At 35.2% G+C, this 15,280-nt stretch overlaps 1 protein-coding gene across 1 annotated transcript in view; it reads right to left on the bottom strand.

Moving 5' to 3' along the window:
• The window catches only part of TPH2 (tryptophan hydroxylase 2), a 101,285-nt gene that overhangs the window by 53,187 nt on the left and 32,818 nt on the right, over positions 1-15,280 (bottom strand). Inside the window, exon 8 of the mRNA XM_072401370.1 lies at positions 14,547-14,673. Coding sequence (XP_072257471.1) covers positions 14,547-14,673 — 127 coding nt within the window. The remainder of the gene's footprint in view (positions 1-14,546; positions 14,674-15,280) is intronic.

Here is a 15,280-nt window from a genome sequence, read left to right as displayed (position 1 = left end):
GCTGGCTGAGCATTAAAAAGGAGGAAACCCAGCATCCGGTGATGTCCATGAGTATAAGACTACAGGCTGGTATTGCCAGGAAACCGTTTTCAACCATCTATTAGAAATGAACATTTTATTTTCAGCTTTTAATTTGTCCAATTACTTTTGCGTCCCTGAAATTAAGTGATTGTGTAAAAAAAAGGCTTTAGTTCCTCACATTTTTATGCAATCTTTTTGGTTAACCCACTGAATTAAAGCTGAAATTGTGCAGTTAAACTGCATCTGAGTTGTTTTATTTAAAAGTAATTGTGGTAATGTACAGAAGCAAAATTAGTAAAAAGGCCTGTCCAAATATTTAAGGACTTAACTGTATATATTTTTTTAGTTTTCAATAGAATGTAAACGTATAGGAGGAAAATGGGATGTTTTAAAAACCTAATTGCTATGTATAATATGAAATAATTATGTGCATTGGAGTAACCAACTTTGCTAAATATATGTGTATGATCATTATTTTTTGGTTTGTTTTTCAGTGCTGAAGAGTGGCTGGGATGGTAATAATTCACCTCTTCTACATGTCATTGGGTTAAAAAGAATATATACTGCTCAAAGTATTTATAAGTAAGGCGAAGTTGTGTTCACTGTATACCCATACCCATTTCTGTGCCCGTATATATCTTTGTTTGTTTTTTATTTCCCTTTCCATTTAAGTATTCAAGTATACTCAGGTTCCCATTATTTACTAATGTTCACTGCACAAGTGAACATAAACATTCAAAAGAGAACATTCACTTTGCTAGGTGAATAGCCTTTTTTGTTTTATTAATTCAACCCCTATAAGTTGGTCGAATTATTTAAAACAATACACTCCATATGTAGCTGATACCAAGGCTGGAGAGAATACACTTTCAGCAGTAAAGCTGGGTGATCCAGCAAACCTGGAATGGATCTGGTCCAGGATTTAAAACATTTGCTAGCAAATAGCAAATGATTTTCAAAAATCCATGTCATGTTTTCTGGATCACCCATCTTCACTTCTGAAAGTGTATTCTCTCCAGCCTTGGAGAGCTTTCATAAACCAGGCCCTATATTTATAACTCACTTTAGGATGACCAAACCCAGCAATGTATTTCTCCTATTTGCTTCCTTCAGCTCTGTTTAACCACCCGGACGGTTAGCCCGACCTTGGTTCGGGGTAAGTAAACTTGCTACTATCGTTTACCCCGAACCAAGGTCGGGGTAGCTAAAAGTATAAACATGCGTTATATTGCAATCCGATTGTCTTACAACATTGTATGGCAATCCGATTACAACTGAAAAAAAAATACTTACCTTGTCCCCGCAGCTCCTCCAGTGACGTCTTCGCTCTTCTTTCTTCATCCGGCGTGTGCAGTGACGATCTCTGTTGTTTCCTGGTGACGTCGCTGCATGCGTCAGTGCGGGAGGCGGGGCGGGAAATTCAAATCACTCTGCATTGAACTCAATACAAAAAAGCTATATTGATTCCAATACAAAGAAATCTTTATATAATATATATATAATTGTATTATATATATATTATACAAGCTACTGTACAGGTACTGTACAGGTACGGTTTTTAAAGATTTTTTTTTTTTTTTGTTTTATAAAAAAAAATTTTATTATTAAATGTATAAAATTTTGGACATATTTCGGTGAGTTATGCGGTAATTTGGTGAATTATAAGTAATTATTTAGTAATTCGGTGAATTATAGCCTACAATCTAAAATATTTGCTAACAAATATCTAATGACTTTTAGGAAATCCATTCCAGGTTTTCTGTATAATCCAGCTTCACTTATGAAAGTGTATTCTCTCCAGCCTTGGAGAACTTTAATAAATCAGGTTCATAGTGTATTCCTAACTGCAGTGCGCATTATATAAAGTGTTGCTTATTGCTAGATAGTCCCCAACTGATTTGTTTTAAGTCCAGGTCCTTGTTTCTTTTCTAATTTTAATATAAACAAAAACATATATAATACTTGAACACTTGCTTGGCATTATTGCTCTTTCTACATCTATTGAACAATATGCGGATACAAAAAAAACTTTTCAGAAGTTTCATTAAGTGTTTATAATGTTAGCTGGCATTTCTAAAGAAACACAGTCTCTATAGACCTTGGCAGAAAAAAAGAAACGTCAGTTTTATTATGTGTGGAACATGCATCTCTTGGGATCGCAGTCCACGCTGCTTCTATGAAAGCCAAGTGAACCTCTAAAGCCTTTTCTTTGCTTTGTTCTTCAATAACTCAAGGCGCCTGAAGGAATGACCACAACCCATTAACTTTATCACAGTCTGACTGAGCGAGCAGCAAAATTTAGGAAACCTACTAGATAACTATTACTGGAATATGTGCCTGGTGCTTAAAGTTTTCATGGACGCATTAAAACAATATTTACATTTGTATGTTGCACAAATGAATTGGAAAGCACAGGTGGTGTCACTTGATAATAAACACAGCCATGAAGGATTTGCCTCGGTCGGAGAAGAAAAGTATCTGAGCGCCCATGCTTGTATAAAAGAAATTCTCAGTTTCTGTTTATGAAGTCTTTCGATAAAGGAAATGTGCTTTCAACACCTTTTATTTTGCACAATCAGTTTCCCAAGGGAATCATTACTATTCTGAAACCATTTGTATTTTTACCATTCAACGCATGAGCTTTCAAAGAGTTGTAATAATGGATTTCCATCCCGTGTGCTCATTAATATGCATGTTATCTGTCAGTTCATTTGTCCCAGTATTTACTCTGAAGTTGCAGACTCCACATCTTTATCTTCCTTTTGTCTCACACCAATTCCTTTTTTCATTTCATCATCTGGCCTGATTCTTTTATTTTTTGGTATTTTTTTCAAGCTTTACCAAAAGAAGCAAGCTCAATAAAGTAATGCATATAGATACATAAAAGTTAATCAAATTCTAGGTTGGTTGACGCGAGTGAAACAATGCTTCAAATGCTTTTCTATGTGATAAGCCCTCGTATCAGTTCTGTATTGGTTTTATATATAATTTGCCTTTTCCAGCAGCAGAGAAGAACTTCAATATCTTTTGTCTCCACTGCCGAAGAGGAAAAGTATCTAACATGAGGGCAAATTGGAGATAAAAAATGAGTGAATTAAAGCAAACAAAAGACACTATATATTTATGCCTGGCTCTACAAATTATTTGTGACAGAAGCTGTTATGCTGGCAATTTTTAAAGACTTGTCTGCTAGAGATCTTATCACAAAGAAAATATACCAGGGCATTGAAGGAAAACTTTAAATGGACACAAACAAAAGTTATAGAATGGTGTACAGTATATCTATATATATATTTTTATATATATATATATATATATATATATATATATATATATATATTATAGCAAGAAAAAATGTTTTTATTAATCTATTCAAAAAGTTTACACTTGTAAAAGTTTACATTTATGAAATCCAGAAAAAAAGATGTTTTCTGTGCTTATCCTGCATTCATTGTTTCAATTTACATAAAAAAGACTGGACTTTATTATTTAAGTAAAACCACCTAGAAATCCATGGAATATATTGTTAACAAAACCACTTTGGAATCTCTAAATTGTTAATTACTAGTATCAAGTCAATGGCCATGATTTATTAAAACTCTCTAATGCTGGAGAGGATACACTTTCATCAGTGAGGCTGGGTGATCCAGCAAACCTAGAATGATTTGCGTATAGGTCTACTAACAGCCAAACAGCATGCCCAGTAATCCTATTTTTCTCAAACAAGAAAATTCCTCTTGTTTCTGATAGAAATGTAGTCAGACAACACAGGACTTCTGTTGGCCAGTTGTTCTCTGCCAAAGTCCAGAACACCTCCTCTTTATTTCACCTCTGTAGCATAAGGGAGAGGTGTACTGTTGCCCACAGAAGTAGGCAAGGCTGAATATTCGGAATTTCAGTGCAGCATTTTAGGCAGCACTACAACTCGGTCGCTGACTTAGCCAAAGCTTGATAACTAAAAGTTGAAGGAGCATCAATATAAGGGACCATTAATTGGTTTACTTAACTCTCCCTTCCTGTCAAGTATTCAGCGTTAAGGCTGAAGGTTAATCAGCCTATGTTTCTTTTCCCTGGTTCTTCCTTTCCTCCATCATCAGCATGCTATTGATTTTTTTAAATGAAACCTCTCCTTTTTTTATTACATATGCTATTTGAGACTTAGTTTCCTGAAATCATAAAAGCACCCTGCTTCGATACTCTTCTCAAGAGCCCCCAACCTGAATGCAAGCTGACTCTTGGAAAGCCTTATGTAAATATCAAAATGCCTGTGGGTGCATATTGGTGTGGTGGAGTGGGCATACCTAGGCTGGCTGTAACTGCATGCAAACTGCATACTAAGCATCTATGAGTGAAAGAACTGAGATTTAAAGAATACAAAGGGCCATGAGCAGTAAGTTTGGGAAGGTTATGGCTGTGAGTAGCTCACAGTGTGATGCAGTGAAACAGGGGTTAGAATTAAGCTTTAAATCCGAGAAAGTCTTACTGTATGTCTGTGTAGCCCATTCCTTTCCCCGAAGCAGCTTTGCTTTTACATGGAATTAGAGCCAGCTAATTATAGGAACATATTTAGGTATTTATTTACTTGCTAAATACTTCCTATATTAAAAAATGTATTTAATTATGCATAACGAATACACAGTGGGAATATAGTTTTATTCTTGCATACAGTATTTGCATAGAGTTAAGCTTTAAAGTGGAACTAAACTCCAGAAATGAAAACTTGCTACCAACCAGGTCCTTTATTGCAGAAGGAACAAGCGAAGTCCTTTCTGCACTAAAATAACCTGATCTGCTTGATCACAAATTTTTAAATACATTCACCTTTCCCCATTCCATCACTAGCGGTGCAATCCTATTTCTTCTCTTCTTCCTTTCAATCTTCAACCATCTTTATTGGCCAGGCTGGGATGAAGTTCATTCATTCATACTCTGGGCTGTTGGGATATCTACCACATCCTGGCATCATACGCTGAGCTGCGCCTATGCAGCTCAGTGTTTTCTCTAGATTAGGACAGCAATCAGACAGGTAAGAATGTTTTATTGCAGAAGGGACATCGCCTGCCCCTTTCTGTATTAAAGACCTGCATGATCGCTAATGTTCGAAAAGAAACTTTAATTCTGCTTAAAGCATTCCCTAAAAATACATCACTTTTAAAACATTTGAGTAATTCCTGAAACACCTTGGTATCACTACGAATATGAAAACAACCCCTATAGCAACAAAAAGCCAGAAAGTCTACCAAACTTTAATTGATCTTCTTAAAGTAAGTTCTCGGCATAGTTTAATTCAGTCCTGGACATTGTAAAATGATATTTAAAGTGGACCTTGCATCAGATATAATTGTTCATGTTAAGTCGATACATGCAAACTAATTTGTAGATGCAACAAAGATCAAGCAAAGAACCAGCATCTACTTCAAGATGGACTAAGATGGACACAGAACCACCACTTATGAACCTCCCCATATTTTGACCAGCAACAAACATAAAACTTTACAGTCTAGTCACTGGGTGGGTTAAAGAAACTGGGCCTTTGCCTGCAGCAAACTGATGACATTTGGTTCCTGAATAATCATTTTTAAAATACAAGCTTTCAATTAAACAAGCTTTAATTAAAGCCATCAATTAAAGAATAGGCTGGAACTAGTGAGATAAATTAGGCACAACAAACATCCTTCATATTCGGGAAAGCAATGGTGTTGGCAGTTGTGATAGCGCTCTTTGTACTAAATTCCACTATTGGGACATACGTATGAACAATTTTATTTTGTTCAAATATTTAATTATCCCCTTTCATGATTTTCTTGGAAAAACTATGGAAATAAATATATATTATATATATCTTCTGGAATTCATCTTTTACCGGTGGACCACAAATACCATTAATCAAAGATTTAATTTCTGCCAAACTTTAGCACATTACAAAATGTCACTTAGAGGAGTGACTTCCCAACTCTGAATTTAAAAGAGGTATATTTACAAAGCAGAGAATGTGACGTATAATAAACTTTACTGCAAATGCATTCTTTGCATTTGTTCTAAATAGTGATGATGCATTCACCTGAAATGAATGTTTGTTAAGTGTCACATTCACTGATTTATAAATATGGCACATCATAACAGAGTTTTTAATTGCCAAAGAAAAGTGTCTAATAATATATCAAATAAACTATAAAATCTCTATTGGCACGATACGCAGTAAAGTGGAAGCAATTAAAGAAGTATAAAAATATAGACAAAGAAAAGAGAATAAACTGCAGGAATACAATGTTAACCTCAAACGGCGTTGTAACAGAAAGAGCTCCTGGTGATAAAACTTGGCGTTTGAAGACTATTGCTACTTCATCATGAGTTTGAAATACTTATTTGGTAGGAATCTTATTACATTATCTAATGTAATTTCACAGAAATTATAAACTAAACTTGAACAAATGAATAAAAACTTCCTGAAAAGTTTTCTTTTTCTATTTCTAGAAATCAGATTTCAGTAGTCTTTCTTCCTGTAAAGGTTGTAAAATTGGAAATATGCTTTTTCAATTCCTCTACAGTTTTTAAAAGTCAATCCCATGAGGAGAGTTCAGTCCACTCCACTCTAAAACACTGAATGAGAGGAGGTTATAAGCTATTAGGAAAATATTATATGACTTCAATGATTAATATAAGCAATACATTGGCTGTAAAGTAGGAAGTTGTGACAGTGTTTTATAGTAAAGCAGAACAATAAAACCCAAATGGGAATACACAAATGCACAAACCAAATTATTCTTGCAAAATGTATTAAAAATCAATATGTAGAAATAATAAAACAGTTATTATGTTGCAAGCTATAAAGAGAATTTCCAGTGAAAATAGATTCATGGGCATGGAATAAAGGTTTCATGTTGCATTGCTTTCCATAGGAATATTGATCTCACACAAATAATGTATTATCTCAAACAGTAGCAGAAAAAGCAATCAGTCTGGAGGTAGCTGTAGGTAGTATAGGGTTAAACTTCTGCAAGTGAGAATATAAATAAACTCCACTATAGACCTTGGCATTGGTTGTATTACCAGAAAAATGTCATGAAAACTGCAAAAAATGGCCATTTTTATAAAAGAAGAATAAGCAATCAAGATCTGGCTAGAGAAAGCAGGTGCTCTACACATGGAGGTCAGGCGGCTGCAGAAAATTATGTAAGAATTAATAAATCAATTTGCTTGCAACTATTGTCCTTTCCAAGAGTCTCCTAATCCTTCAAATATGTGTATAACAATTACATGATACAATACAACACAGCTTTACCAGAAGGTGCCCTTTACATGGATTCAATTACGCTGTGATTGTTTTTTGGAAAATTTACCTCTTTCTGTCTTATCTGTAGAAGAAGGATGATAAAGCTTTTCAAGTGAATGCAAACAAGCCATTGGCAAATATTGTTTTAAGGACAATGTAGAAATGAGATGAAGTAACAAGAATGTTGGAGTATTGAATGTGTAATTCAGAATATGCATTATGGATTAAAATTAAGACAGAATAATAGGCCAAAATGAAGATGTCCCACTCAACTAACACTACAGACAAATGTAAATAGTAACCCTAAATATCAGAGAGTGATTGGATGTGAATGTCATTCCACCACCTGTATGATTTTTACTCTATAAGAGATTGTTCTAACCGATGATCAATTTGTGCTGGCATTACCACTTAATGGGCTTCCTATCTCAACCACTTAGCATTCCATAGCAGTTGAAGGCAGTTTTTTAAAACCTGTTGAAAGGCATTTATAGCATAAATGAAGAATGTATTCTTTGTACTTTGTGTACTCGTACGTTCTGATGAATTGGTTCCCAGACATCTGTATTTTGCTTGCTTTTTATTGCAAGTTCCGATTGTGATATAAATCAGCTCTGGTTTGGTTCAATTTGTCCTGACCTTCTGGCTTTAAAGATGCATCTTGGACACCAGATTAGTCACAGAGGGACCCACAGGTCCAGGTTGGTGCATGCACGCACAATTGCAGTAACCTATTATTAGGGTTTTGCAGGGCCTTCACAGGAACCAACTAAGTTTTTTCTTTTTAAACACTGATGACAACAGCTTTTGATATTTGAGAAAAGTAATCTGGTCAACCTTATTTCTGGGAAGGAGAATTCAATATGAGGGCAGTCTAACATAGTGGCCTGTCTATATAAATAGGGTAAATTTCATTCTATTCTGTATTCTGTAAGCAGAGGTCATTATATACACCCACAATTTTATTGTGTTTTATGTATTTGAAATGATGTTTGTTTTTAATGTTTTTTAATATTAAAATTTTGGTTTTTTTTTGTAATATATTGATGGTGCTGGCTTAAAAAGTCCCGCTTAAAATTGATGTCTTCCATCGCATATCTTTTCCTATGAAATTCCATTTTAGACGTTCATATGTGCAGTTCAATAGACAGGAACTGAAGTAGCCAAAAGCCTCTGCTGTAAACTCTTTTGTGGTTGTGGAGGAATCCTCAGTTCCAGTAGATAGTACTAGATCAGAGAAGAGTGTAAAGTGCCTCTTCTATAGAAAGAATAATGTGGAAGTTTATGAGTTGGTACAATGAGAGATGTGAAAAGTAATGGGCATGGTGGGTAGAAAAAGGATTTTGTTAAAAGAGTAACATTCAAATAGGAAAAAACCTGTGGAGGGATAGGAAAACCCGGAATAATAGGTGGCTGGTGCAGTAAAAGTTTACTGCATCCATGACAGGCTGGTTATTGTGAAATTCCCATATATGGTAAAATATGATAACAAAGTTACCCCTTTGTTGTCTCCTGTCACTTTTTATTCTTTTTATTTAATGATAGATATGGGCAGCCTCCACCTCCAATGCTGACCATATGGATGACAGTGCCGTAGCTTAATCCAGTTCTCAAAAGTTCTGCATGTGCATAGTAGAGGAGGAAAGTAGCCGGGTCTCATTTTTTTTTTTATGTCATCTTCTTTCTTCTTCTTCTTTTGCTTTTACACCTGTTATCGCACTGCGCTGACTTGAGATCAGGCGGTGTTTGCTGAAAATATAGATAAAAAATGTGCTAATCTCACTGCGCATGTGTGAGATCGCAATTTTTTTTCTACATCAGGCAGCCTGAAGCAGCCTGGGATACGTGACATATGTATCCCATGAGGCTCTCTGTACGAAAAGTATGTCACATACAGCATAGTGTACAGGGGGGACACCACACATTTTTTATTAGTAGTCTCAGTAAACCCCTATAATTTCTTTTTACACATGTACCCATCACATCTCACATGGATTACAAAGCTTCCATCAGTGAATCAGCAGTCAGGCTACAGGCAGACTCCCCATCCACTTTCTAGACATCGCTTTCCTGCCCCTCCCATTGCCACCTGCTTACACTATACTTTGCCTAGGCTTTGTATTTAATATGAGGAATTTTGGTTGAAGTTTTCCTTTATTAGATAACAGACCACCTAGGGCTTCAATTAAACTTACGGCTTGCAACAGTACTACCATAAACAAAAAAAAGGATGAAAGCAAATGACACAAATTATGCTGTTCAGCATAGCCATGTAACCAACTTTGGGCACCTGGAATTCTCCTCATCCAAAATACATTATGTAAAATGAATTAAAACCGCACAGCTGCTGCAGTGACAGTCCCTGCAAGAAATGTAACTGGTATTTAAAAAATGAATTAGATGTCCTTGCTTTTATGTTTCATTTTTTGTACATTATATCTTCCATGTTATATTAGTATATAAAGGTAAAATATAGACAAAAGCAAAGTTGCTCTCTAGATGAAACCTCTGTATTTAGCTCCTGATTTAGGATTTCAGCAAACACTTTGGAAACCATATTAGACAATACAATATGCACAGGAACAGAGCAGACAGCATAGCTATCATTGAGTCTATTTCCTGTTATGGATAAATATGAGAAACCATATAAACAAATCTGTCATGTCCTAGAAAGACCAAAGAATCACATTATAAAGAGTGACTCAACCATTTCAAAATCATACAACACGGTGTGCTGGGAATTGGAAATAGTCAGATTATACTGCCATACATTCCAGGAATGCTGCTTCACTGGCCGCAGGCCTAGTAAATGCAGATTTATAAAAGCTTTTATTATCCCTTTAGCATAAAAAAACCTGTTGCTCATACACATGCTTATGCTTTTCCAATCTGTTGCTGCATGTGTTACATTTAGCTGTTTGTACTTAATTATTACAAAACTGTTTAAAAGGCTTTCAAACAGATCAGAATCTGAACTGATTCCTTACTGTGTATTTAATAGGTTTTCTCCTTGAATAAAATATTTTATAAATGAACAAGTTAAAAAAATAAAGCCTAAATCAGGAATAGAATTTTGAAAAAAACAGTAGTTATTGATAAACTGAAAACTACTGCCAAATCTTTTGTTTTTACTAAATTGAAATTTTGTTAGGTGACGGGCTTACTAAAAAGAGCTTCTAATGTTATATATAGATAGAAATCAGGCAAGAAATAATTCATTACCAAAGTAAAAGGTTATTTTCTTTAACACAACTGACTTTTTGTAAAGTAGAATAGCCTCCTTCCATTCTTTTTTTGGCCCATAAAAACCAATAAGGTTTATCATACCCATTACAATGTAACATCTGCTATGAATCCCATTTCCTACTCCCTTTGTAAAGGGCAATGTTGAAGACTAAGCAACCCAAGACTTTGTCCCTTGATGACTGCCAATGTCTACAATTTGGAATGAATGAAAATTTTAGACATACAGTTGAGCCATCCAGCAAGAGGAAAGTGTGACCAAAATCACTTAAATATTAAAAACATTTTAGGCTAGGCTGAAAGTTTTTGCTGCCATAGCTCCAGCATTGCAGATTTCCATTCTACACAACACAGAACACAAGCACCTTCTGGATTTGACACTCCCATGAATTTTGTGCCCAAGTGTTTGTCCATTTTCTGCTCCAGTCCTATGCCCTATGATGTGTGCTGCTGTAAAAATTTTATCACTGTCAACCTTAAGCAAAGATTTATTGATTTGTACTGGACTCGTAAAATAGTATTAGCTGAACTGCTGCCCAAGAACTTTCTAATAGTACAAAAAGAGGCTGTGCAAACCAATTTTTTTTTTTGAGGAAACGTAAGCAAGGATTTCTCTCCACTTTAAATAAGTGTTCCCATATTTACTGCCAAACTGGTAATGTTTGCACTTCCTTGATGGACGTAATTATGTCTTTTATGTGGCTTTCTAGATGTCAGACATAAATTGTTCTGAGTATATCTCCTTCATCTTTGCCTGAAAGCTTGCATCTTTAAATATATTTAGTTAGCCAATAAAAGGTATGCTTGCGACAACTATTTTCCACTTTAAGGCTTTCTGTGGAAAAGTTTATAATGCAGTTTTCTCTTTGATCAATGACGCTTTAGTGACTGCACTTCTTAATACATTACCTTTTTACCTTGGATGATCTTATATTCTCATGTAGAAAAAAATGGGCATGTCCTAGTGCATACCTAATAACCAATCTTCTATACCTAATAACAAATCTTCTAAAATCTAATCTCCTGTTACGGAACTCATGCAAGTTTGACTGGCTAACCTTGCTGAACAGAAGTGCACTTAGCATCATGTTAAAAACTGTGTATATGCTTTGTAAGAAACTGAACAACAGAAAGATAATTGCCTGCAAACAAAAAAAAAAAAACTACAGTGTTAAAGTCTATGGACAGTAAGTTATCTAGACTACATCTCCAACAAAGAGATGTATCCTTCCCTAGTAAATATTTTTTGAAATATGTTTTTTTGATCAATTTAATGTTACCATATATTAAATTACCGTTGTTCCTTCAGACGATTATTTTGTGATTGCCCTGGCTATTCATGATTATATGGAAATACGTATATTGATGCCTTGCTATATTTTGATATGTTTTATATCTAACACTGTTTTTGTTTTTAGTGTACTTATTATGTACTTATGTTAACTTATATGAAAATTTAATAAAAATTACAATTTAAAAGGGAAAGGAAGGGCCAGTGATTGCATAGCCCTCCTCCCCGCTATTCCAGGACCGTGACTTTCCCCAACATTGGGGGCTCATCGTTGAAGGAAAAGACCTTATTTCTACAACCTGTCCAAAGGATGATTATAGGGAGAAGTAAGGAGATATTGGAGTCTAGAATCCCCCATTATTAAAGGGGCCCCCAGTTAGTCACCCCCTTTACAATGAGCACAGGGGTACATAGTACCCTTTGAGACACACTTCATGCATTTATTGGTTTCTTTTCCAAAAAACAACAACACCTAAGAGCTAACCCACACAATGTGGAAAGGGAAAGTGTTCAAACAGCCACCCCTGCAAGAATGTTACTAGCCTGTTGATAATAATAAAGGAAGGATAAAAGCTGCTTCTCTCAACAGCAAGAAGGTAAATGAAACATTGAAAGTCAGGTTTGAGGGTAAATTTGGTTAATTCCCATAGAAATAATTTAAAATAATGCCATGTATGTAAAACATATGGCACGTATATATATATGTAATAATGATACATATTTGTAAACTGATTCTTTTTGCAATTAAACTTGTACTTTAGGCAATCTTCCTTTAAAACAACCATAGGATTTCAGTAAAAAGTCAGCATTTTCCTTCACTGAAATAAAGGTAAGGAACTACTGTAGAAGCTTCTAGAAAATTTAACATACTGTGCCATTTCCACATATACATGAATTGCTGAATCCTGGTGTGACACAGCTTAGTGTATCCATAAGTAAACCAGCAAGCCCCAGTAACCATCACAGTAAAACCGGCTGCCCTCTCTCCGTAGAAATAGTCTGATTTCCATAACTCATTTCTCTGAAAACTGAACCCACTGTGGGAAGACCTAAAGTAATTCTTTTGTTTTTTCTCTACACAATGGAAGGCTGAGAGTATTTTATCAATCTCCCCAAAAGGTGAAAAAAACATAGCAATCCACAATATATAACATATAATCAGAAAACTCAATCTGTACCTAATGGAAACAGATGGTAATATACATTTTTATTTGGTGCAACACACATCGCTCCAAGCAAAAGCCAAATAGCACTGCTATAATGTGACAGTCATTTATCAAAATCTTTAGTGTATTGCAGCTGACACAATTTTATTCATTTCAAAACGTACACATACCCACCATATTGTTTAATACCCTTGATAAATATATAGTAACATTGTGTATTTTGCTCATTTCCACTGTATCATTTTTTTATTGTCTGCATAAAGAAATCAACATGGATGTAAATCAGAGTCATAAAATCTGGCAAGAATTTTAAGGTTGAAACCAAGATAATTATCACAAAGTTCTGAATGTTTTAGAAATGTTATTTAGCTCAAAATACAGAAGTTTATAAGCTTCTATTGATTCTGTATTCATAAAGAAGCGTCTTCACATTGCCTCTGCCATTTGAGGGATTTTTAGCACATGCAAAATTATTGACTAAAAGCGTATGATTTTAAATTATTACATGCACTTTTTTTATTTATTGCCTCTTTAAGGCATTGGGCATCTGTCACTCATTATGCAAGAGTATGCAACTAAAGTATGCAGATGCTACAAGTTTTAGTATCTAAGACAAAGCGGTAAAAAAAAAGAGTATACAATCATGCAATAATAAAAAAATATATATAATATTTGATAGCACATAAATGGATGACACTAACACAAGTTCACATCATTGTTTAGGCTAAGCAAACATTTACAGAAATAAATTTATTTTCCATTATTAAGTGATTAGGGAATTTTTACTTTAATTGTAATTATTCTCCAATTAAGTAGTAAAACTATTGTAGCATCTATATTTACATAAATACACTTTCAACAGAATCGAGCAATGTTTCCCAACTTATAAAGTATAAGGGGCCACAACTGCAGCCCCTTAAAGCACTAAATATTTAGTATATACAATGCTACATGTTGGGCCCCTTTAGTATGAAGATCCCTTTTAGGATAGAAGGGTGATATGACAATAGATTTTGGAAAGCGCTGCATAATTTGTTGGCGTTATAAAAAACTGGATAATAATAATGGAAGAGGCTAAGGCGCTAACCCTACCTTAATTATTTTTCCTGCTGTTCAGTTTAAAAAACTGCCCCTAGACTGATGATGTGGGAGCCCATGTGGTCATTTTTGATCAGAAAAAAAACCCAAAACAATTTAGATGTTCCTGCTTGGATAAGTGCTACATACCTTCAGAGACTGCAGACATGCAACAGATGTACTACAATGAGATAAACTACAAACCTGCTGCAGAAGAAAATCAATGATTAGGGATGTTTTATATGAGACCACTAGGGATAGCACGTTCGTAAATCAATGCTCCCTCTCCCACTGTTGGGGTTAGCAAAAGGCTGCACAGCAAGTAATAAATTGCATGAGGTCCTTGGGCCACAGGTTGCACACCAGAAGTACAAAGTATACTGCATAATGTATACCATAATGTAAAATTTATGCATGGTCAAATGGCCACAAAAAATATATAATTGGATGTAACGGTTTAAGTTTATTCACTCACGGTTGCAAGTTTTTGAACATCTTCATCTGATGCCCCCAGTGAAGCTAGTCCAATCTCTTGGGAAAACTGGGCAAATTTGGGATCCGCAAGTAAAGGAACATGCCCCAGAAGCTCATGACAAGTGTCCCTGGAAAAAATGGAGACAACTGTAAAACTTAGTTTTCCCCAAAGAAGATGGCAATATTTTTTTCAGTAATCAATTTTGGGGCAGACATATAACTAAAGTATTTTGTGTTTGGGGGTTGGGGCAGGACAGTAGCCCTGAATATCCCAGCCTGCGAGTTTAGAACCTGTGATGGACTCTCATGACCTCAGGATGCTAATACAAACCCCACTCACTAGGCCAACTTTGACACCTTCCCTAAAATTAGGTCAGCTTATAAAATGGATATCTTAGGTCACTTAGGCCACAGGGAAAGTGTAGAAAGGACAGACTAGTGACACTGTCACTATGATAGCAAATTTTGCATCATGAAAATTTGTCAAAACTTTGTTTACTGTAGAGCTACAATCACAACTTCTAGATGTGTTGAATACATATTGGCTGCTGTGGGCTCTGGCTTCTTCTGCTAGGTGCTACGTTGTGTCCTGTGTACCCTACTAGTCCAGCTGCCTCTAGCCCACTCCGGAAACTGACAAATAACGACTTGTGGTTACTGTCACACAAATCATGCAAAATAGTCTATATTTTTATCATTAAATTACTTTAAATCGTTTTGTGCTGTGAAAATATT

The sequence above is a fragment of the Pyxicephalus adspersus genome, chromosome 2 (genome assembly GCF_032062135.1).
Source record: "Pyxicephalus adspersus chromosome 2, UCB_Pads_2.0, whole genome shotgun sequence".
Taxonomy (NCBI): Eukaryota; Metazoa; Chordata; class Amphibia; order Anura; family Pyxicephalidae; genus Pyxicephalus; species Pyxicephalus adspersus.
Note: the sequence above shows the minus strand (reverse complement) of the source record. Positions and strands in the feature narration are given on the sequence as shown.